The 25,731-nt window shown below is 38.1% G+C and overlaps 1 protein-coding gene across 13 annotated transcripts in view; it reads left to right on the forward strand.

Moving 5' to 3' along the window:
- Positions 1-25,731, forward strand: part of Camk2d (calcium/calmodulin dependent protein kinase II delta) — a 249,116-nt gene that overhangs the window by 189,803 nt on the left and 33,582 nt on the right. For 4 of the 13 annotated variants that reach the window (XM_031375387.1, XM_031375380.1, XM_031375383.1 and 1 more), the window contains exons 9-14: positions 7,247-7,341; positions 8,735-8,857; positions 9,631-9,714; positions 10,155-10,197; positions 13,601-13,638; positions 22,254-22,302. In XM_031375387.1, coding sequence (XP_031231247.1) covers positions 7,247-7,341; positions 8,735-8,857; positions 9,631-9,714; positions 10,155-10,197; positions 13,601-13,638; positions 22,254-22,302 — 432 coding nt within the window. Of the gene's footprint in view, positions 1-7,246; positions 7,342-8,734; positions 8,858-9,630; positions 9,715-10,154; positions 10,198-13,600; positions 13,639-17,529; positions 17,590-19,820; positions 19,863-22,253; positions 22,303-25,731 lie in introns of all 13 variants that reach the window. The other 9 variants (XM_031375385.1, XM_031375375.1, XM_031375378.1 and 6 more) reach the window with 5 other exon arrangements.

Consider the following 25,731-nt stretch of genomic DNA (forward strand, 5'->3'; position numbering starts at 1 on the left):
AGACATTCTGTCTACACTCTACAGTATTAGAAACATGCACTTATCTGCACTTAGGAAATCTCAGCAGCACCATTACCTTGCTTTTATGATCTCAGAGTATGGTCTGACTGCTACCTGGTTTTTAAAAGCAACCAGTCCATTAGTGAAATGTAAATAGTAGACACAAAGGAAGCCAGAACATAGCCCTGTGTTCTACCATTACCAATAGTAAATGACTGTAATGGTTTTCTTATATTTAAAGCAGCTTCCATAAGTACCAACTGGGCTAGGCAAATATTTATAGATGTCACTGGATTGCTGGCTTTTAATAGAGTTTCCTCCCATAAAAATTCTGTAAAAATCAAAGATAGAAGGAGGATGGGGTCCAGTAAGCATAGGCTTGCCTCTCAGAATATAGTTATGCTTCTTAGGACTTTATTTGTCTTATTAGATGTCTCTCTGAATGATCATGAGTAACAGTATATCACTAATGGTCACAGAATGTACCATGACTTCGGCCAAACTTTTGGACTATTATGAAGTATGTTTCTTCTTTTCTTGTATGGTGAACTGTGTGCCCATAGCCACACAGCTCCAGGAAAACAGCCTTTCCATACTTCAGCTTGAATAAGTCAACACCTGGAGCTTTGATACTCTGAAATCCCAGCCCAACTGACAATAAGCTGCTACTGTCAGTACTGTAGCTGCCTGATGCTAGGCCACCAGTTTATCAACATCTTCAGCAGTCGCCACCCAGAGGGCCTTGTGCTCAGATATAGTCTTTGCCAGTCCCCTCATTCTTAGAATGAAGGACGTTTTCTTAAATGTCTCAGTGAAGATATTTAAGAATGCCTCTTAAGTATATGTGTAATTTCCCAAACGAGGTGCTTTTCAGACCATGAACTTCAGATTATCCTTCAGTGTGTTCTGAAGTCTTATCAAAAGTTCAGCTTTCTGGGACATGCCCCAGAAGTTTTGGGTAAAACTCTCTGAGGCCATATGATCCACCAGCCACACTACTCGGTGTGTGTTTAAAAGACTTGAATGCAGAGTCTCGAGGAGATTGTGTCTGCCTGTGTTCATGACAGCATAATTCACATGAGGGTAAACATGCCTATGGACAAGTTTGTCAACTAAGCACTATGCCATATATAATAGTATATTATATTGCCTGAAAAAGACAGGAAATGTTCTCACATGCACTACCAGATGGATGAACATCAAAGGCATTACATTAGTGAGATAGAAAAACACATAAAAACACAAACCCTGCATGAATGTGTCCAGGTATCTGAAGTAGTTTAATTCACAAAGCGAGAAAGAGGGAAGGTTTCAGTGTTGAGAGATACAAGCCTTTGGGAGAGCTGCTCTTGACGTTGTGAATCTACTTGACACCACTGAACTGCACCCTTGAAAAACCATGCTCTGTGTTTAAATATAATGCTTTTCTTTAAAAAAAAAAATAAAATAAAAATAAAATAAAAAGCCAACTGCAATAGAAAAAGTCTGTCAGGTAAGGCTCAGGATCTTGCAGTTTTTTCCAAGCTCGCCAACTGAGTCTGATGAACCTCACACTGGGCACCAGTGCCCAAGCCAGCCAGGGTCTCCTGTAAGGCGGCAGCAGATTTTAGGATCCGTATGCAATAAGTGAAGGTTGAAGACAGGTGTCATCCAGGCTGCTATAACAAGGCAGCATGGAGCATGTGAGCTGCAGAGATAGATGGCTCATCGTTTTGGGGGATGGGAGACTAAGACAGCAAAGCCAGTGGTGCTTCTAGGGCGGATACTTTTCAACGTTACACACACACTGGCAACATCGTACTCCTACCCTTCAGCTAGTGCTTTGACCTCTAAAGGATACCAGTACTTTTCCAGAGAGCTCCACCCTTGTGAACTAGCTTCGTTCCACGTCCCAAAAGCAGCACAAGGGGTTTAGGGTTTCAACATACTAACTTTTTGAGACAACTCATTCAGTTCACTGTAGGTGCTCCTTAGGTATCTTGGCCACCCAGACCTTCTATTTGGGGCAGTATCAACATTTATTATTTATGTTTGCCAACACTATTCCATGACATAGACAGTTTTGTCCTCTGAGAAATGACGTCTATCCTGCTGGCTTTGATTTTTCTAGTTTAACCCATGATTGCTGTTAATCACTTTCCATCCTAAGAGCATTAGAAGACATGATGGGTGAGCTAGGCTTATCCCTCTGGTTCATTGTGCATTTCCAGTTCCCCTTGTATACAGGCGCATAGTATAGTGTTCTCCACTTAGCAAGGTGAACTAAAAGTCTTCTCAGCTTTTTTTTTTTTTTTGATTTTCTTCCATGAAAGCGGTCATCAGAATGTTTGATCCTTTGTGTGATTATAGGCTAAATCTTTTTTCTAATATTAGCTTTCATTAAAATAATTTTGGAATATTCTTGATAAGGTAGGCTTTCTTCCTAATCAGTAATCAGTGCTTCTCAAAACTCTGATTAATCAAACAGATCTCATATCTTCCAAGCCCAAATTAATACATAAACCAAAGAAAACAAGGCAGCTTCATTTAACAATGTTATATGTAACCGATTATGTCAGAAAACACTTTCATGCTGCTGATTTTAGGAATGTGGAAATATACAAGAAGAGAGAGTACCACAGTGAGTAGAAGCTAAGGCTCCTTCACCTTACCCCCACGTCTTCTCCTGTCCTGGGACTGTTTTATTCAAAATCTGAATGTCACGGCAGTCTATCTGTACAGAAAACGGTCTCCATGCGTAAGTGGGACAATAATACAGCTTACTATCATGGCATAGTAATAGCTAAACAAGTTGTCTTCACATTTTCCCTAGAAACTTTCTTATTTCACAAGTTTGTTATTGATTTGTTTGTTGTCTTTAGTCTCTTGAATCTGTTTTGATCCATAGGTTTCATCACTGTATCTCTCCCTACTCACTTTCAATGTATGTGTCTCCACAGAGCACACATATTTGGTCACCCTTAGTCTTGCTATACTGTGTGTCCCTCCTACCTTTTGTAGTACTAGCTGATTCGGTACTGGGGAGTATAGGAACGTCTTGTCATTTCAGAAGGAAAAAAGAAGTTAAAGAACACTGGGGTTTTGTTCACAGGAGCCAACATCAGGCTCATTTCCACCTGCCACACACACACACACACACACACACACACACACACACACACACACTAAATCCACTTCTTAAGAGGCATTCTGAAATTTGGGAGACTCATAAGAGTAAATGAGTGATTTCAAAAACAGGTTAATAAAAGTCAAAAGTAATGATCCATAACTTGGCCCTTCCTGTGTGGGCTGTACCTTAAAGTAATTAGGTAATGGGAAAAAGATTTCCTATTTTAAAAAGGTGAGATAGGGTTAGAATGCCAATTTGTAAAACATTCAGGCAGTGATTAGCAAAGGCTGGTTAGGTCTTAACAGACCAGTATGTGGCGATAACATCAGCACTCCTGAAATGCTCATTGTGGTGGTTAATGCTAATTGCCAACTTGACAAGATCTAGAATCACCGAGGAGACAAATCTCCAGCCCTGCCTTTGGTATCCCCATGAGCGATCATTTAAGGTAGGTTAACCCTTGGACACCCCTGTGAGAGTTCATCTAGATTAGGCTGACTGTTGGACACCCCTGTGAGGGATTGTCTATGTCAGGTTAACTTCCAGACACCCCTGTAAGGGATCATCTAGCTAAGGTTTGCCCTCAGGCACCCCTGTAGAGGATTCTCTTGACTAGCTAATTCAGGTGAGACCTACCATGGAAGAAAAGTAGCTGCAGAGAACTTTGAAATGGTACCATCAACAAGCCTGCTAATAACTTAGCCACTTAGTCTCCTTGTTTATAATCTATAAAATGATATTAGTAACATATCTACCACTATGTAGGATTAAATGAAGTAATGATTTAAAACACATGTGAAAAATATCATTCATGAAGAAGCTTTGATGCAACACTATCATTATGCTACAAGTCCACGAGCCATTCTTTGTTTTCAGAGAACAGAAGGAAACATAATTCAGAAGCCTTTGTCCTCTAGTGAGAAAATCCAAAGAAGTTCACAGAATAATTCAAAGGTACATTGACAATTCTACCTCAGTTACCCAATAGTACTTTCTTTTGTCTTCTAAGTCTTCGACTCTAAAGCATTTTTAATTCTAATATTTATGCTACCAAAAGTATATTTTCCATAGAAACCACTTTGTCATTTATCAAATGCCTAAATCATGAGATGGTGTGTGACTTTACCCAAGGAGGTCTCTGAACAAATTTCTGATCACCCCAAATTTGGCACCAGTGACAGATCAAGGAAGATTATACTGCAGTCCAAATTGGTGAGCCAGTGAATTTACTGGTGTTATTTATATGAAACAACTCAAAACCATCTGAGTGACCAAAGTACTATCCTACTGTGGGTGGCAACTCACAAAAGCTGCAATCCTGGAAATCTCTGCTGTATGAAGGCAGCTTTGGCAGTGGGAAAGTCTCCCATCCACACAAGTACTTACTGTGTATATAACCTTGTCAAAGAAGGACCATGCAGATGTGTTAAGTTTTAGGGACTTCCTCAAATAAGATTTTTGAGTTGCTTTCTTCCTGTGTCTTAAAGTGCCTCCTTCCAGGATGGAAAGTTTTGATTTGGAACTTCCTGGGCCTTAGCAGGCCTCCCTGTAGTGTAAAGTGTTGCAGTCTTGAGGCTATTGCTGTACAGTATATGTGTAGTATGCATTGTTAGCTCTCCCTTGGACAAAAGGCCTCCATGAGCTTCCACTTCCCATAGAAGTAATGTTAGATGTCAACTGCTTACAAAAGCCCCAGGAAAGAAAAGCCTGAGTCAAACTAGGAAATGACTCAGCTGCAAGGCCATTTAATCATTTTGTAACAACCTAATTCCATGTCTATTAGGAAAATGTCTAGATTCACCAGACAATGTTGGGATTACAAAACAAATGTTTTTTTGTTTTGTTTTGTTTTTGTTTTTGTTTTTTTTTTTGGTTTTGGTTTTGTTTTTTCACTCCTTGTACCATAGGTGACAACTAAAAGTATTTAAAATGAGTTTCTTTACAACTCATCCTGGAAAAGTAAGTTTGGTTATTGGTCATCACCATGGTCATCATGACTGTTGAGTCATCTCTTCTATCAGACAATAAATGTAATATGAAAATTAAATTAATGCACATCAAGTCTACAACAGTACACTTTATAAAATACATTTCCAGCCTTGGTATATAAGCCATGACAGTTTTTTCAAGATGACTATTATTTTAAATATTTTATTCCTTACTAATCACCTTCCCATTACTATAACATATTGCTCCAAATAATGGCAGGGTGATTGTGACTTGAAGTTGTACAAGTTACAGCCTACAATATATTGGCCTACAAAGCATTTTGGCTTGTGGTGACCATATGGAGAACTCATGGCCAGAGCACATGGCAGAACAAAACCACTTACCTAATGACCAGGGAGTAGAAGAAGGAGAAGGGGGGGGAGAGAGAAGTGGAGAGAGAGCAGTAGCAACCAGAGTCCATCATATCCCAGTCACTTGGAGATGGCTGTAGCTTTACCTCTTAATAATAGCTCCTCAGAGAACCAAAACTATAGTCTGTGGGCACCCGGGAACATTCAAGTTAAGGTTATCATCCCACCACATGACATTATAGGGCATTGTTGTGTTAGTTATGCTTGGGTGGTTTTGTGTGCTTGCTTGTCGGTTATAATGATCAGACCCAGCCAGGGATTCAGGCAGGCTAGGCAAGCACTCAGCCAGAGATTCTGTAGCTCCAGGCTAGATTCTAAGAATCTATTTCAAGCTGTATTCCAGAAGTAGGCAATAAAAGATGAAGGAAATTAGACTATTTTCTTCAAAGCCATTTTAATTCAATGGTGACTTTTGTATAAATAATTCCAGACTAATTGACAATAGCTGCACTAGGTCCCTCCTACCAGGAGCTCCAGGAGCCAAAGAACCCCCACTCTCAGGGGGTGGGGAACAGTCCCAAGGCATCTGGGCAGAGCTCCACCAGCCTTACTCTCCTCCCCAGCCTTTCTTGACTTAAGGAAGCAACAGGGTGAGACTTACAGGTGAGGCCACAGGAACCTCAGACCTTCCGCTAGGAAAATCTGCTACAAAAGAAACCAAGACCTTGGCAGGTTAGTAGTGTGTGAGAAGTAACTAGAGGATATTTGAAGGCAAACAAGACCATAATTTTATTTTTAGAATATAAACATATAAGGCAATATCGTGTAAAATTCAGAGTCTATGAGTATAGTTTCCATTTAAATATTGAATTGCATGTTGACTAACTCCTAAGTTTAACTACCCTTGAGTGGGCAGCTTCCAAATGTACAGACTCAACCATCATTCATCAGATATTTGGAGGTGGGGGGAACATCACAATTGCATCATTGAATATACATAGACTTTTTCCTTGTCTCTAAACAATATGGTGCAGCAACTCCTTTACAGCATTGCATGGCTTCTTTAGGTTAAGCAATCTGTACATTAATTCAAATACAGAAAATTACATCACTTAATAACTTCCACAATTCTATCATTGGGACCTGAGCATGCACAGATGTTGATATCTGTATCTGTAAAGTGATGCTGGAACCAGTCCCCTCTGCATAACAACCATGCCTTTAGTTATGTAGTTTTGCAATAAATCTCAAATTGCATTACAACTATGTGCTTTTGACTTTGGATGGACTGCGGTTTCTCCCTCCTCTTCCCTCTTACTTTCCTATAATGTATGACTTCTTTGGTGAAGTCTATTTGATAGAAAAGCTTTTAGTTTTAAAAATGCATTATTGATGAGAAAATGGTTATGTCTTTTTATATGTTATCAGCATCCCAAGGGACACTGGTTTATTTAGAACATAAATTTGTAACCAGGACACTACAGTCAACAAAGGTCCTCATTGTCAGTAGATAAGGAAGTAGATAACAAAAAGTTAAGCATCAGTCCGTGTAAAGTCTTATATAGAAAACTGGGAGGCAAAAATGACCTCCAAAATGAAGGAGCATTTCATCTTTAAGTGTTGCCCTGCCTGCCTCTTTACAATACTTTGTTCCACATGGTAGACTGACAAGGTATCAGCGTGGAGCAGATGGGAGAAAGGAAGAGCTGTCAGCTTCTAGAGAGGGAGGCTTTAGAACATGTCACAGTGTGTTCTGAAGGCATCCCCGTGCTTCCCTCTGTCTTCATACCATATTGGTCACGCACATTTGACTCATTGTCTGTTATGGTCTCCTCAGGCGTCATCCTCTACATCTTGCTGGTGGGATACCCACCCTTCTGGGATGAAGATCAGCATAGACTGTATCAGCAGATCAAGGCTGGAGCTTATGATGTATGTAATAACTACCTATATGGCTTTGCATGAGGGTTGGTTCATTGGTTTACTGCCAAGAGCAAGGGTTGTTGTTGCTATTTGCTTAATAATTTGATAATCTGTCATTTACCAACCAGTATAATGTAAATTTGTCTTAGCCTATGAAGAAAATTATATCTAGTACAGAATATACTTATCATATGAAGAGAAGATTAATTATCAAAAGTAGTTAGGATAAGCATTGGGTTGAGGGAAAAGATTTATAGTGTCAGGCCACAAATTTCAAGTCATTATAGCTAGACTCAAACACATCGTTATTAATCAAAATAGGAACCATCACAATCAACATATTTTTGGCTATGAGAAATGTTTATTTCTATTGCATAAAAATTCATGATTTTTTAGAAAGCATTTTCTGCATCCTGTTAGTTGTAGAAGTGTTATCAAAATGCTTGATGATGTTTGGCCGGATGTTGGGGAGAGGGCAGGTGGCCATACCAGATGAATTAACACTTAATAGCCCAATTCATTCAACATTTTAAGTGTTGTGCCCTAAGCAGGGGTATTGCCATAAAGAACCGGGCAGCTGTAGTCACTGCAGTTTTTGTTATATCTGGTCAATTTTCTGAGCACACTTTTCAGATGTAGTGGTTTCTTGAGATTCAGGATGCTGTTGTGTAGTTGATTAACAACAGACCACCAAACAGTGACCACAGTCTTTTTTGAGTACAAATTAGACTTTGCAGAATGCTCTGAATCTGCTTCTTGGTCCAGCCACTGTCCAGCCAGTTGCTGTGTGCTATCTACCTTTCTTCAGATCACAGTATGATGGGGAAGTGGTTTCTTGTTGAGTAGAATGAGAGATGATGACAATTCAAGAATATTTCTTTCTCCAGTCAGCTCATGGGGCACCCACTGGCAAAATCATGGTTATCTTACAAGCATTACTTCTAGTTAAGTGTTTTAGAAATTCACACATTAATATCTGAGACATGTTCACATCAAAACCAGTGGATCAAATTGAAAATAAACATGACCAACTTTATCTTGTTAGTTCTTTCTTTGTTGTCGTAGACAGTAGTATGAATTAATCTATTTTTTTTATATAATTTAACTTATATAATGGGAAATTTTATGAAGCAATGCACTGCTTATAGAAATGAGAAATATATTTGCCTTTTCTCTGTTACTCTGTGTGTGTGTGTGTGTGTGTGTGTGTGTGTATTAGTTTTAAGACAGGGTTACCAGGTATACCGAGTTACTCTTGATCTTGCTATATATCTGAGGGTTGCCTGAAAGTCCTGACCCTTCTGCCTCTGGCTCTCTAGTGTTGGGATTAGAGGCATGTACCAACACGTCTGGCTTAGTGTCTCTATTTTTAAAAACTCTTTACTAATTTCTATCTTTGAAGTTTCCATCACCAGAATGGGATACAGTGACACCTGAAGCCAAAGACCTCATCAACAAAATGCTGACCATCAACCCTGCCAAACGCATCACAGCCTCTGAGGCCCTGAAACACCCATGGATCTGTGTAAGTCACTTTCATGTACACCCTGGGAGCCAAAGTGAAGAATAAACTCCTAGTCATTTTTCATAGGCTTAAAATAATCTTACAGAAAAAGAAAAACCTTAATGCATTTTTTACTCGAGGTATTTAAGAAATGAATTTATAATAGTGAAAACCACCATTGCCAGTATAGCAAACCCTAAACTTCACAAATTGCTCAGTAAGTAGTGTCTGCAGTGAGAGGAATAAGTTATTGATAAGACTCGTGAACAGGGGCTAAGAAAACTATATGAATACTTACTGCATCCCAGAAAGGAAAATTTTACAAAGTCTAATTCTTTACCATTAAACAGCCTTAGAAGCATGTGAGATTTAGAAGCTAGAGGTAGATTTCAGGGGTACAGGATATCTGCAATAGTTTGACTGTCTTGTAGAAGCCCTAACAAAAAACCAAAGAAATTGTAAGGGAGTCTTGAAAACTTCTGTAAATTTCTAGAGTTAGGATATACTGCTAAGTAAGGGGAAAGTATTCTAATAGAATATGATGAAATGCTTGCTAAAGTGGTGATCTGAGAGTCTAATGATCTTCATTCCTGTACCTTTTATTCATTAGTTTGCGCTCAGTTACTAGTAGCCTTTATAAAACCATGTTTTTTCCGTAGGAGACTTTGGCAATTGAGTACTTGCAAGATTACTATATGTATGCAGGCACCATTAGCAACGATTAAATGGAACTGAGTCTTCATTGTTCTTGGTGTGTTTTAAATATCAAGTCACTCTTTCTCCTCTTCCTTTAGCAACGCTCTACTGTTGCTTCCATGATGCACAGGCAGGAGACTGTAGACTGCTTGAAGAAATTTAATGCTCGACGGAAATTGAAGGTAAGAAAATGGACATTGTTGTGGGAGAGGTGGGAAAGGGGGTAAGAGCGGTGAGGGGAAGTCTTAGCAAGGCTTTTAACACTAGAGATCTCAATGGTCCTCCCGGATCTGAGAGAAACAGAGCATGCTCCATAATCAAGCCCAGGATGCAAGTAGGCTGGACGGGGCAGTGTGTGCTGTGGTTTCTCTCCTTAGAGGAAGCAGCTGTTCAGAGTTTGATGGTCGAAACTTGGCTCAGAAAGTTAGAGTTGCCCAAACATCCTGAGAGCCATGGGGTAGGGCTTTCAGGAAACAAACAAACAAAACAAAGCCAAAAAGCAGACAATTTGAAGTCCCTATCTGAAAATAAAGCCCAGAGACGTGTGAGCCCTTGCTACATGTGTTTAGATCAGAGGTTTGTTAGGGCCAACTATAATCAATTTCTCTTATTTCTTTGATAGGGTGCCATCCTGACAACTATGCTGGCTACGAGAAATTTTTCAGGTATATTTGTTTGAACTCTACTCCTTGTCCTCTAACCTTCTCTAATCTGTGTGGGCGTGTGTGTGTGTGTGTGTGTGTGTGTGTGTGTGTGTGTGTCCGTCCTCAATCAGAATTGAGAAAGTCTAATAACTACAAATGGTTAACACACACACACACACACACACACACACGCACACACACACACACACACCCCACAATGGAGAAGGGTAGACTCCTTATACTCCTGTAGCTGTCTGTAGGATGCCACTCATACTGGTCACCTAGGTCTCAAATGCTGTGGCCACACAAATATGATACATATGTCTCATTTTTATTGATATCCCATAAATAACCATGAGGATGCTTTCTTTGTCTAATTACCATAGCGAACCTCTGTAAGAAAAGAGTTCAAAGTGAGTCATTTCGTAGAGCCCTATTCTTATAGGCCTAATGTCTTCTCAACTAAGGTAGCGTCTTCACATTCATTTAGCCTAATTACAAGGACTAAAGCTATCTAATGAGAAATTACAGAGAGCAGGCCCGGTGGGTACCATCCAATAATAGTATTTTTCAAAACAGTTGCATGGAGGGATGGGTAGAAGAAAAAAAAACAAGAAAAAAACCTTACATATGAGCTAAATTCAGCCAAGGAGTTTCTTTTCTCTAAAAGTGACTCTCCACAATGGATGTAAAGTGTGTATTACTTCCAGGAAAGTATTTTTAAGTCTTGGAGTCCTCCTTGATAGATTATGTAAAAAGCACTAGACATTGAAAAGCCATAGATTAGCAAGTGCTAACCAGACATATATGGAGTAGACTGAGGCAGCAACTAAGTCACTGCCTTATTTGATAAACTAATACTTTAGGGGAAAGCCGTCAGGTGATGCATGTCTTTAATCCCAACATTCAGGAGGCAGAGGAAAGTTGAACTCTGTGAGTTCAAGGCCAGCCTGCTCTACATAGAGAGTTTTAATCCATTCAAGGTACATAGTGAGACCCTGTTTTAAAAAGAAGGAAGGAAGGAAGGGTGGGAGAGTGGAGAGAGAGAAAGAAAGAAAGAGAGAGAGAGAGAGAGAGAGAGAGAGAGAGAGAGAGAGAGACTTATAGTTTAGATGTTTATTCTTAGAACACTTGTCAAAATGACATTACTTTTGTTTTGGGTGGGGTCGGGCAATATTCACTGACTTGCTCTGACTTTGTTTTGCCCACTCAGGATGTTAAAGTGATAATCAGTGGCCACCATCATATGAGTATCAGACATTCTTCAGTCAGTTCCTACTGTTTAGACGAGTATTTACAGAACAGTCCTCCTTCCCACTTAGAAAGATCATGAAATGATGGCCTGGTGAGCACCAGGTCCCCACCCAGTGACCAGTACACATCCAGGGGCACCCTGCCCTGCTGTTCTATGTTCTACCTGATGTGTTTAGTCTAATAAGTCATGCTGCTGCCTTTGTCAAGCTGTGTAGTAAAGACCTGGTAAATGTGATTGATGTTTATGGGGTGAGCTCAATGCCAGGTCACTAAGCTTTAACCAATATATATGACCTTAAACTAAATAGATATTTCACCATGGCTCAGGACTCATCGATACACTAGAAGTAGAGGGATTTATATAGTGAAGCTTGTTAATGAAGAACTTCCTTTTCAAAGATTCTCCAGAATTAAAATCATATATTTTGTTGAAGTTTTAAGTGTACCCTTCATTGTAAAAAGGGGCTTTATTAACAATGTTTATACCCACTTATAGATGCTTTAATTTGCCTCATGTTCCTTTGCACCATTCTGTAAACTAAAAACCATGACTAATATGTGTGGATTTTGTACTGCTGCCAAATGTTTTTGCATGAAAAAGAACTTTTTGACCCATCACTTCTATGTCAACTGAATACCATGTGACTCCATTATATCTTATACTTCCATCCTGTAGTTCCATTTTTGTTTTGAGTATTTCATTCATTCTATTCATTGCCAGATATACTCTTTAAAGTAAATGTCCATAAGTATGTGGTTATAAAGTTGTTTTTATTTCTTCTTTTCTCCCTGAATATGGAATATATTTCTTGTGAGGTAAGGTGGTAGTCACACAAGGATGGCTCTGCATCTCCCAGACCATATTGCTGCTTCCCTCAAACCATTGTCTTCTCTTTGCTTGCTTTTGCAATCCAAATTATCCTGTTTGCTCTCTAACCTGTTAAATGCCACAAGAGTTCCCAAGTGTACCTTTTTAACTACAGGCAACAGTATCATAACCAAGACAACTATTGAATAATAATCTTCATTGATAAGCTTTAAGAGCTTTGTTGCTAAAAGCAAGGTAAAATGAATATTTGTGTCTTTCAGTTAAACTTAAAATGTTGCCAAACTGAAAACCAAAATAACACCCCAAACCAAAGAAATTTCAATTAGTGAAATGTTCATGTGGTTTTGTTACAGCTAGGTGTTTCAAATGTCATGCTCCGTGTGTTTAAATGATTGTGTATATTGTCATTCAATGGAAGTACGTACTTGTCCTCCACACTGTGAGTGTTCTACACCAGTGTACTAGTCATTATAGTTATGCTGGCTGTTCACTGTATGTGTACTCAGATGTAAAAGGATGCTTTCTAGTTTTAATAGATTGAAGAACTTGGGAATAATACAAGCAACTGCTTAAACACCCTACAAAAAGGACATTTTCTATGAGAGCTAATGCCTTTAAGATTTCATTTAGTTTTAGATCTGATTCCAGATATTATGGTTTTTAACTTTTCAATTCAAAGACCTTTGTTTGGGAAGCCTTTGTATTCTGATTTTGAAGTCTCAAAGAACACGGAATGCATTTTTTATCACCATATGCTAAGCATAAAAAATTTGCTCCTGGTCAATAAGGTACCATCTGCTTTTATGCAGATAGCTGTTTCTCCGGTCCACCTGAAGTTATCTGGTTTTTAAAAATACAGAGAAGACACTGGTTAGCCCGAGCAAATTTTTGTGAATGAAATTTCAACCTCTGGAAAGAGGAGCTTCAATGGCAAAACTGACATGGTCACGAGACGTGGTATGAATGAACATGTAGTTGGTCTGTCAGCTGGTGTCTCAAGACTGAAAGCAAACTTTCTGGATTATGAAGGATAGTCCAGCGAAAGTTCCAGTATCCTTTTCGGAACCAACAGTGACATAAAGTCCAATGGGCAGCTGGCAGAGTGTTCAACTTCATGCCATGAACTCTGTAAGAATTTAGTTCTAAATTTGCTGTGGCAAAACCAGAAAAGCGATACTGTATTTCAGTGTCCCGTAAGCTCTCGCTCATCAGTATGACCTTGACGGTTTGGTGTGTGTTGCCCATAACTCGGCAAAGGTGCAGAAGACGATTTCTTGATTTGTCATCTCACTGTTGGTTTGTGGTTAACTCTCTAAAGCAATTTTACTTCTCATTTTGCAGCAGCCAAGAGTTTGTTGAAGAAACCAGATGGAGTAAAGGTAAGTTAAACATTTCTCTTAAACACTTTCTGACTCTCAGATGCTGTATAGTTTAAACGTTACCCACGAATCCCAAGATTGCATAGGTTATGGACCTTACAGTCCTCGAAAGAGGATGCAGGCTGAAGCACAAGGCAGTACACCAACACGATTGTCATGTATGCTAACAAACATTCGATCCTTTTCACTTGATTATGTATTAACCATGAAAACCGATATTTCAGATATAGTTATATAAAGTGAATGTTTCAGTCATCTCTGCTTCTGAACATTCACAAACAACTCTGCTGACCTAAGAGCCTGCAAAACCCAAATACTTTTCCAAGTGATTATGATATGTACTTGAAGCCCACCAAAATCTGGGAAAAGTTTATCTGAACAATCAAGGCTTCAGAGATTAAGTGTTTGTGCTTAGGCAGTTTCTCTAAAACCCATGAGTTCCTCAAGTTTCAATCTAAGGACTAAAGTGTGCTCATGGTGCTACCCTGAAGAAACACTAGGAAAATCTTCCAACAAAAATGTTTTTACTTTCCTGGATATCAAACTATTATTATACAACTTACTCCCACCAATAATATCTTGTTTACAGTAAGCTTATTTTTAATACTTTAACTTCATATTTGCATAATAATATTTGTTATCTTCTAAAACTCACCTAAATGTCTTGTTAATCATTTTCTTTCTCTTTCAATGGCAGATGTGTATTTCTTCAACAGGTCAACACTCTTGGGAATTAACTAATATTCTAACTTTTGAACTTGACCCATTCAGGTGGTCAGTTCTTATTGGGAAATGTAACATAGAAAATCATTTGTTGGGTCCTAAATTCCTATGGATTCAATCCTTACCTCACCACCTGTCTTGTGTGTAACTTGGGAGTTTCCACATATGGAGTCACAGAACTTACTAGACTGCCACTTCCCATTCCTGAAGCTAAATGTTTCTTCCTTCCACTGATTTCCCTCGTTAGATTTCAATAATGATCGTGGAGGTCTGCCTTTTCCCTGGTATAGCATTGGTGGAAATGTGAGGATTTCTACATTTCCAAATGTTTCCTGCTGGGTTTCCTGTACTGCTCGGTGCTGGAGAGCTCGCAGGTCCAATGGACAGTTACCTGATACAAAAGTACCGTTTCCATCCAGCTGACCTCTTCAACAACAAAATGATTATGTATTCCATGCTTTGATGCTTTAAAATTCAACAGGTCGTGTTTTTTTTTTTTTGTTTTTGTGTTTTGTTTTTGTTTTGTTTTGTTTTGTTTTGTTTTTTGTTTTTTCCCTTGTCTTCCTTTCTCTTTGACTGGTCAATTCAGAAAAGGAAGTCCAGTTCGAGTGTTCAGATGATGGTGAGAACCTGTGTCTGCCAGATTTCTCCTACTGGGAAAATGCACACTTAGAAATGAAACAGTCTCATTTACCAGAGTTAGTGGAAGTAGAAAAAGAGCATCATAGGTCAGCGCTAATCTGCACTCATAACACGCTACTCCACTTTCACATTACTTGGTTTTTCTCTGATAGAGTGTTTTTAAGTAAACAAGAACTTGAACCCTTATCCATATACTGGTAATTCATTTGACTATCTGTAAGAGCAAAGCCCGGTTTTCTATTTGAAAATAAAGAAGCCAGGACATAATGAATGCTTGCTTGTACTGGGGAAAAAATGCCATGTGGTTGGTTTTTTGATCGATCATCATAATTGCTAAACTAATTCAGATGTGACTTAATACAGTTGCCTTGGGTTTACAAATAATGTGAAAGTGATTTCAGCTTGAGCCCATTCTAGCTAAGCTTCTTTAAAAGAAGTATGTATTAACCTTAACTGAATAAATGCAATTCTTTATTCATGCCTTCTGAGAGTATTGCTACACTGTTGATAGCATCCAAGTTTCAAGCAAGAAAAATACATAGCTTCTGTAATATAAAGTACATAATTCACATTTATATTTCAAAAGACAACTATGGTTGAACACGGTACTTGATAACTGACTCCTTAAGAGACAGTTCTTGGGCTTTTACTTAGAAGGTCCCCTATTATTTGGGAATAATGTCATAAATACCTCCAAAGCATGATGCTGTGTGTGTTGTTCATGTATGAATGTGGATAAGGGTTTGGGTAATTATACACTTTGGCTGATAAGTTTGTGTACATTTAGATACAAATGAGTCACAATTTCACTAAAATAAGGCAGACAGTACTTAGCAACTGCATCCTCATGGGGAAGGCCTTTCTCCTCTCAAAACAGGAAAAATATTCCACAGTATTTCCTTTTCATTTGATGAACACTAAATGCATTTAATCACAGGCTCCTGATGACAAGACAGGAAATTGCTATGTTTCACGAAACACTCTTTCCCAATAGGACGTTACCTTTGGGCATCCCTCTCCTTGTCTAATGTAGCTTGTAGTAACATAAGCACATTCTGAACCGTCTTTAACAGAGACCCTTAAACCGTTACTTCTGTCCACTTTTGGGTGTAGCAAACATTTTATGTTCAGTTGACTTAAAACAAAAATTCCAAACCTATTTTCAAAATGCAGGTTGGTGATTTAATCTTCAGTAAGTCATCTAGGTAAAGAAAATGTTCAACATTTTCTCTCTTTCTGGATGTCACAGAGCATTGTCTAACAATGCCATAAGCTAACTGTATAACAGCTATAAGCTAATTAAATAATGGTCATACCAACACCACACAAAGGAGAATAAGAAGAAGAGCAAAATATTATATACCTCCGTTAATTCTGTTCCCTTTTGCCTTCTCCATGATAGACCTCAAACAGTCTGTAGGCACAAAGTTAAATGACTCAGGAAGCCCATATAATAACTTGTATAATCACTTGTAAATAACCATGTGATATGGAGTCCTTGTTCCTCTTTAAGTCCACAGGTATATTTACATTCATATTAAAACTATGGGGTGTATTCCTCTAGAAAATAATATACAAATGACTACATAATTTGATATGTAAAAATGAATGTGAGTTTGTTTCTGTTTAATAGCCATAATGTAATATATTATGCATGGGTTTAAAATGATATAGATTATTACAGTTCAGTATTTTATTTTGTAGTCCCAAACTCAATAAAGTTCCAAGCTCCCCTGTGTCAACAAAGAGCCTTCTTCTGAGGGCCATTGCCATATTTATTGGCTCTAGGAGCATCTTTGAAAATATGGCTCCCATGGTAGTAATTACATCCCCTAATAGGGTAAATTCACTTGTGTTAATGTAAGGGCTTGGTCCCACCGTATGTACTTGTCGAGAATAACAGAACAATCACAAGCTACTGAGCTGTCTCCAAGCAACTGGGAACTAGGAAGTCCTTTCGCATGGAGGCCACAGAATGGAGTTTGATTTCTTATCACTGAAGACAGATTCCTAAAGGAGACCCAAACTTATCATTTTCAGTAAAGCACTTTAATGTTTGCAGAAGAGGCAGGATTTTAATTGTATGTATAGTAAACAAAGTAATGATAATTCCTCAGGGAAAAATGACCTATGTGTGAATTCAGGTTCAAGAATAAAATGAGAAAAAAAAATAATAAAGGTATATAGTCATAGCAGTGAATAATTGGCAGCTTTGAAACTTTGAAGAGTATGAAACTGGCTATAGCCTCATCATAGTCTGCAGCCTGGTTTGAGCTCAATGAAGCCCCTCAGGGAAGGCAGAACACCCAAAGCAGCCACAGATGATCCCATTCTTTCATCACAGACAGGGTCCTAGTCTGCGTGTGACCTTCAGGAACTAGACATGCTCTTCATTTGTGTCTTTCTCATCCATTCCCTGGGGCCTTTTATTCTCATATCTGTATTTCTGTATAAACACACTACTTAAAGACACTGGCTACCAAGAAGACTAAGGCATCTCTGTTTCTATTTTCTGCATATCCACAGATAAACAACAAAGCCAACGTGGTAACCAGCCCCAAAGAAAATATTCCTACCCCGGCGCTGGTATACCTGGACTCTTGTACCCTTCTTAAGTTCTGCACTGTTTGCTGTTGTTTCTTTCTTTCACTAAATCAATATCTATGTATCAATACTTCATTTGTTGTTGGTTTTGTTTGTTTGTTGGTTGGTTGGTTTTGCTTTCAAAGATAGAAGAAAAACTTTATATTGTTTTGTTATTGTTTTCTTTTCTTGAGATAGTTGTCAAGCAGTGTGTTTCTAACACAAGACTTCTCATTTCATTGTGAAACATCATGCTTTTCTCTGCAGTTGGAATTCTTGCATGTTGGCTTGGAAACGCAGTAGAATGCGCTTCAGTTACTCTTAGCTCTTTCTGGTGTTGATTGCTACTGATAGTGCAAACAATGGTTTCTCTTTCTGCAAAGAACGTGTTGACATCAAGGAGAGCTAACAGGGTTCTTGCGAGATGACATGAAAGTAGACCTTATTCACAGTTCCCATTTCTCTCTCATTGAAAGACAACATGGCTTTGCAAGACTTCACTTTCTGAGATAAAGAGGCACTGCCTAAGTCAAAGCTTTTTGTCTGCTGTGTTTCAAATTAAATTGTCACTGTTTCACTTTATTCCATAGACTGAGAGTGTATACTACAGAAGGGTAAGCTATCAGAGACAGACAGTTTTGTCCATTTCAATTAAATGTACAGAAGTAACGATTTAGTTCCTTCCACACACTGGAATAGAGTTGTGTTAAAATTCAAAATCTGAATACTGGCATTTAGTATCTGGGTTTTATAATTTGACTTATGATTCCCAGAAATTGCTTTTATCATTATTGTCCCCAGACTGTTATTGCCATTGACTTAAAAACTTTAGGCATTACTTTAACTGGGTTGACCAGTAGGCTCAATTTAAGAACATTTGAAGGAAAAGACATATAGAGATAGAGGGTTGTCAGGACTAGAGCAAAGCTCACTAGGAGAACACTTTTGTAACCTAGAAGAGACCTTGGTGTTCAATCCCTAGGGGGAAAAAGAACATGTTTTCTTAAAAAATAGGTAAGAAAAAAGAGGCTAAAAAGATAGCAGGTTATAAATAGTAAAGTCAGTGTCACAGCTGAAGCTACAGAAGGAAAGAAAAGAAGCAACAGTTGGAATTTTCCAAGCGTGCAGCACAGACTTTCCCTTGGGGAAATGCCTGTGGTGGGGAAGACTGGCCATGGTTATAGCAACTCATAGGTGCCAGGGTGGCCGTTAGTGGATGCAGCAAGCATGCTATCATTGTACGAACACTAGGTCTTTTTTTTTTTTAAATTAATATTTGAGTATTATTTTCTGCTTAAGAATTTTCTCACAGAAAAGAATGTGAAAATCATACCTTCTTCATGGACAAAACATTGCCTATAAATTCTATATAATAAATTTTACATAAAATGTATCTTCACAAAGAATTTAGTGTCTTCTCAGATATTTCTATCGATGGTATTCTTGGCCAGTTTCTGTGAGACAGACAGAAACAGAGTATCCAGTAGAGAAGAAAGGAAACTTAGTATTGTAGATATGGAGTTTACAAAGCAGAAATTTTATTTTCCATGTGATTAGTATAAGATGTATTGACAGTGTTTCCAATGATTGTGTTTTATTATTAGTTCTAAAACATTTAAACAAACTTTTCTAAAGTATTTTTTAGAATTTTTTTCATGAGCTTTTATGTGTGTTCTTTTGGACAGTTTTGTGGGGGTTTATTGTTGTTATTGTTGGTTTTCTTTTTTAAGTGTGGTTCAGTGTTTCAAGAGTCTCTAAGGGTAATCAGCTATGTTGATTATAATAACATCAGAGTTGAGTCCCAAGGCAATACAGCTGGGAAACAAATATCTTCACAAAGAATTTGATATCTTCTCAGATATTTCTATCTATGGTGCTCTTGGTCAGTTCCTGTGTACAGACAGAAATAGAGTATCCAGAGGAGAAGAAAAGTTCTTCCTGGGATAGGGTCGGGTGAAACAGTGACTGCCTCTTTAGGTCTCCAAATTGCAAAGCCTGCTCATTCACCTATCAAGAATAAGGTCGTTTGCATGTTGCTTCTGGGTAGGGAGGTGTGTGATCTCATGGGCTCACCAGAGAGGCCTCCACAGAGATCCTGTCAGCTGTTGACAGCCCCTTTCCTGGCTTTAGCTCTTGTCACTAGTCTTGTCTGTTGGCCCTGCTCTGTCCCACAGACTAGTAAGAATGTACTTACCAAAACAAACTGTTTCTTTCTCTATTTTGTTCTCACTCAGGAGCCCCAAACTACTGTAATCCACAACCCTGACGGAAACAAGGTATTCAGAGAGAATCAACCCCATTTGCTCTGATAAGATTACACATCTCATCAAATGCCCTGTGCAAAATCCAATCATTATCTCAAGTGGGAAAGGGAAAAAAATGGCCATCTTTTCACCACATGCTCTTTCAGGCCTAATTCTTCTAGAATTATCCATAGACTTCCTTTAGATCAAAATGAATGACAGCCTGAGAGAGAGAAAGAGAGAGGGAGAGAGAGAGGGAGGAGAGAGAGAGAGGGAGAGGAAGAGAGAAAACGAGAGATCAATGATCCCTTAGTCAAAAGAGTAAGGGTCAGTTTAAACACTTGCAAAGCCTTTGTGTTGAGATGACTGTGTATCTTAAGCTATTCTGTGTGGTCCTTTTATTTCTCCATGTCTGTTTGTTCATTGTACAACAAGTACATACAGCATGAAATTTCAGAATTTCTTGCTATCATCCTCCTCGTCTTCAAACATGAGTTTGTAGGTTTTTTGTTTTTCTAAATCACGATGTTGTTTTTGAGTTTTTCTATTGTCTTCTGTTGTCACAGTGATTTTGTTGTTGCCCCTGTTTTTCAATTCCCTGTTATTGATGATATCACTGGTGGTGTTAATGTTTGCCATGAATTTGAAGAGAATCGAGGAGTTCCACTTTTTGTTAAATATGTTTGCTGTCAATTTATATGAATTATAGTAACATACATTTAAGTAATATGCTGAATGAAGACTAATGTGTTCCATCTGTTGTAAGTTATGTGTATACTGTGTTCATACCAACACTGGCATACATGTCTGAGGGGTAAACGGAGATATTTTTAAATATAGTCTATATCCAGTTTATAACTTGGTATACGTTATCATACCTAAGGGAGGAAAATGCACCAGACTTTCCTAAGATAGTGAATAAGTCACAGGACTTTTCCTTACTCTGATTATTAATGTTGAAGGATCAGGAATCTCTGGATCAATATTTAGTTGACCTGTGTTGAAACCATGAAGTGTTTTGTGTCTTCATTTGATGTATACATTAGTGTCATGACACTGGAGATGTTCTAGGTCCCAAAAAGATTTGAGGTAGTCAGGACCAGCACATATGAGAATAATCTCATTAATGACACTATCAAATGAAAGGCCAGGCATAGCAGCTGAGTGGACACTGCCGTAATTCTAGCTCTGTCATTTGTAAGGGTTGCTGCATGCTGTTTATTGCTTACATGAATTCATTTTCTTTAAGTGCATGGGATTAACCTTCATTTTGAGATTAAGTCTGAATGCTACATCACATTAAAGAAATGCATGGGTGTATTTTTTCCTTTGGTTTTGTATGTGTGGAGACTCTGGACATTAGCTAGTTTATCTTTTTGGTTTGAATATTATATGATATATATATGTAAATATATATATATATATATATATGGCTTTCTAAAAATACCAAATCTATAAATAGATGCTGACTAGGATTTTTTTTTTACTAGCCTCCAAACCCTGTTTTCCATTCACTGAACATACAGCTATTAACTGGAAGTTTGGTCCCAGTTATTTTCAGCTCTGGCCTTTAATCATTCCAAGTGGAAAATGAGTACTTACAATGTATCTTTACTAGAAAGCATTTTGTTACTAAAGTGTAATAAAAACATTTATGAAGCTCCTTTAAGATGCATCTATCTCCCTTCCAGCAGCTTCAGTGCACTTGTGAGTGTGCTCCACTCTCTACCTTCACTGGCAGTCTTACAAACATCTTTGTCTGTTCATTCAAGATTTCTTTTTCAACAACCAAAACTTTCTGAGTTAGAAAAGAACAAAAATAAGTCTAACTGACCTTCAAAATAAATTAGTCCTTATGATTTCAGTGTCCCAAAGATAAACCTGAAACTTTCTAACAGCTAGATAGTCCCAGCTTCTGAATCAAATGATGGAGTAAATGCCTTTTTCTCCACACAGGTGGATGATAGACAAATAGCAAATTCTACACTCAACACGGTGCCCGATGCAAAAACTTGCTACTTACTGAGGTTCATTAGGGATAAAACCATGTATTTTTAAATTTCAAATTTATTCTGCTGAAATATTCCATTTTTCCTTCTAAAAACACACTGTATGAGGCACTGTAATGTGAACTCATGCAATTCATCTTAAAATAAACTACATACTTCTTCTGCTTCTACAAATCACCTGGATTTATCCTGCATCCGTGACTAGGCAACCAGAGTGCTCCCTTTGAAATGTTTGCAGCATATGACATCTTGTTTCTGTTGAAAGTCACTTGATGTATGTGTCCATTTGCATGTCGGCATATGCACACAGCCTGCTGAAGAAGTTTGCATGATATATATGTATCACCAGCCAAGTTTGTCGTAAGAGCTAGCTCTCTGTTGTATGAAGCTTAAAACTGTGTTTTCCTCTGCACAGGAGTCAACTGAGAGCTCAAACACCACCATTGAGGATGAAGACGTGAAAGGTAGGCTTGAGGCAAAAAGTGGGAAAGCCCTAATTCAGAGGACCACATCCATCATAGCAAAGCTTGTTCCAAGTACCTAATCGGTTTAGATTAGGAAGAAGGCTTATCCCTAAAGAAATTCATTTTTGTTTTATGAATACATTACTCTGGGTAATGAATCACCCTGTGAATATGTCAGCTTTTTCACATTTTATGTTTGAAATTTAAACATGTGTTCTGTGCAAGCATATTGTTGACATCACAGCTAACAACTGATTTTAAACACACCAGTCAAAAGTAGCATAAAACACATATGCATTTTGTGTATTTCATTAAAACTTGTAGAGAAAACTGTATTCAAGACTATATTCTGAATAAGTACTATGAAAATATTCTAATAATTTTAATAGTTTCCATGGAATACCAATGGAGCTTTGTGATTTTGTAAGCCTTTTGGCTTAGGTTTTATATGCTTTCTTAATATAGCCTTGACATCCACTTCATTTTGTTTGCCAAAGCCATCCAGCAATTGAAATCTCAAAACCACCACACAAACATGCTCAATATATATTTCTAGTTTATTCTACTTCCTTTGACCACATGGCTGGTTTTAAAGTGTTAATTTTGCTCCATTTTCTTGTGCAGTTTTGTGTTCTTGTTGTAGCTCAGTATGTGCAGCTTCCTCTTCAGTAGTTCATTTGGCTAGAAAATATTCTGAAAATAAATTATAATAATAAAGACCCCTAAAATAAACATGTAAAGGAGGGTAAAATTTTTTGAAGAATTGAAAGATGTGATTCATCCATAAGCTAAATCTTAACTGGGAAAAATACCTCTCATAAAAATGTCACTAAATTCTGTAAATTTTTTTAGGTGGAATTAATCAAATAGTGTTGAAAAAATGACCTTGTGTTAGAAAATAAGTAACCAGGAACTCTCAGGTCAAGAAGAAAGATGGACAATGTAGGAAATGAAAATGGCTGCAGCCCACAGTTGGCAGTCACCTCTGCTGCTCGTGTTCTCCTTGGTTTAGTGGAACACTGACACTATTCATGTGTACTCTTTATGTTACTAGGGCACTGCTCTACTTCTCTTGAAGGAAGGCACTCATTGTTTCTTAGAGTGCAAGAGTAGAGAGCAGTGTCAAGGGTACGATTAAGTCTGCTCCTCCCATTTTTGCCGCTGAGCTGACAGAATGTTACAAATCATTGATATTACATAAAAACATATGTGTTAGCCAAATAAACAGATGCACCATTTAGCTTGGCCAGTGATTCAGGAAGGATCATGTTGTGAGTGTTTTAGCATTAGCTCTCCAGCTAATTAAAGTGTTGCATATGATTTTGATACCAGCTTATGTAAGTGTTTGGTGGACCCTCCCAGAGAGATTTCTAGGTATTGTGTACCAGAACAAAGAATGAGCAAAGGCTGATGCAGCTGAAGTAAAGGCCATTTATTTAAAAATAAATAAACAAATAAATGAATGAATAAATAAATAAATTACTTAATTAATTAAAAAATTAGACTTCCAGCAGAGGAAGTAGGCCAGGGGAGAGAGAGCTCAGAGCTGGAATAACCCTGTTTCATGGAGGATGGAGAGTTTGTATGTCACACAATGTATGCTTTCTGGCCCTATTGCAGAGCCTGTTTTTTTTTCACACATTCTCTGTTGCATGCAGTTCTACATACAGCTTCATGCATTCCATATTATAATGAACCATAGGCCACTTTAATCACTGTACCACTCTGCCTGTGAGTGGCAGGGTTCTGCTGGCCTAAGCTAAGGCTCTTCTGCCTTCCTCTTTGCTAGCTACTGTTTTTCTCATATGTTCACTTGTTTCAGTCTTTGCTGAGGCCTACCGGTCTTATTCTCCACCCTGATCCCTGATCTCAATTTTTAATCAAGTGTCTGAAAACCTATCCATTATCCACCAGAGGAGCTGAATCCTTAAATAACTAAATATAGTGAAGGGAATCCTAATACCTCAGTATATGTAGTTCATCCACCTAGGACATTTTCACATCTTGGTAATTATGAAAATGGCATTAATTTGTAATGTTTCTCATCTGAATTTGACTTGAGTTATTAAAACCTTGCTCAGGGTAACTTTCATTTATCTAAATATCGGTGTCTATTATAGGCTCTCAGTTGAGCATGGGAGGAGCACACACCACCTGAAGTCCCAGCACTCAAGACTCTCAGGGAAAAGGATACAGAGTTTTAGGTTACAAGTGGATGTAAGAGGTTGGCAATTTAGTTCAATGGTAGAGCGCTTGCCTAGCGCTGGGATCAAACTCTGGGTTTAGTCCTTGCTCTGAAAAAAGGGAAAAAAAGTAGCTATAAAATGAGATCTAGACCAGTCCAGTGAACATAGTGAGACCTATCGAAATAAAATGTATCAGTTTCCCTTGGGGATTTGAAAAATTGAGGCACTATTTGTTTTTAGGGTTATACTAAACTTACACACACAAGATACTAGAGAAATTAAGTATAACATTAAGATTAAAAAGGGTAATATAGGAATAAAGGAAATGTCTAGGCAATAATTGAACACAGGGCGCTTTCAGTTATCTTATGGAACCTAATGAATAAATTACATTTCTGCTTGATCATACTAGTATATACCATATAGACCTCAACTGACTTTCCTCTAAAACATATGCAGCCCTTTGATAGCTGATCCTTTTCATGTTGATAGATTCTAGAAACATTTAGGACTAGCTATGTTTCAGATGAACACCTGGGTACCATTGTAGATATATGTAGATAAAAGTTGAAAGACTGGAAATAATTTTAATGCATTTATTTTGTTGGCTATTTTTTTTGAGGGGGGAGGTGTTGAGACAGGGTTTCACTGTGTAGCCCTGGCTGTCCTGGAACTCACTCTATAAACCAGGCTGGCCTTGAACTCAGAAATCTGCCTGCCTCTGCCTCTCTAGTGCTGGGATTAAAGGTGTGTGCCACCACCACCCAGCGGCGATTTCTTTCTGCAAGTATCGCTCCCTCTGTCGAGTCACTGAATAATTCCCCAAGAAAGGCCTGATATACTTAATTCATGTGGCTAATTTTTCCATGCTCTGTGTAGTTTAGTGGAAAGTATGTTATTGTCTTACTCTCTGAGAAGGCAAAGCCCTATCTTCCATGTAGGAACTGATAAAGACAATTATATAATTTGACCAAAACTATACCCTCTGTGCATGACTAGATCATATCAAGAAAATCCCTTTCCTTTCTTCCACTGCCCATGCTGTCTGAGCAAGGTTGATGGCTGATCCTTTTAATGTTGACATATTCTTTTTTTTTTTTAAGAGCTTCTAGCTCTTTACCTGTGTTCTCCTATATTTCTTTGAGGGTGCTATTTATGTCTTTCTTTTTTTTTAATTTTTTTATTTTTTTTCTTTTAGATATTTCCTTTATTTACATGTAAATTTCTCCATTCCCAGTTTCCC

The sequence above is a fragment of the Mastomys coucha genome, unplaced genomic scaffold, assembly GCF_008632895.1.
Source record: "Mastomys coucha isolate ucsf_1 unplaced genomic scaffold, UCSF_Mcou_1 pScaffold16, whole genome shotgun sequence".
NCBI lineage: Eukaryota > Metazoa > Chordata > Mammalia > Rodentia > Muridae > Mastomys > Mastomys coucha.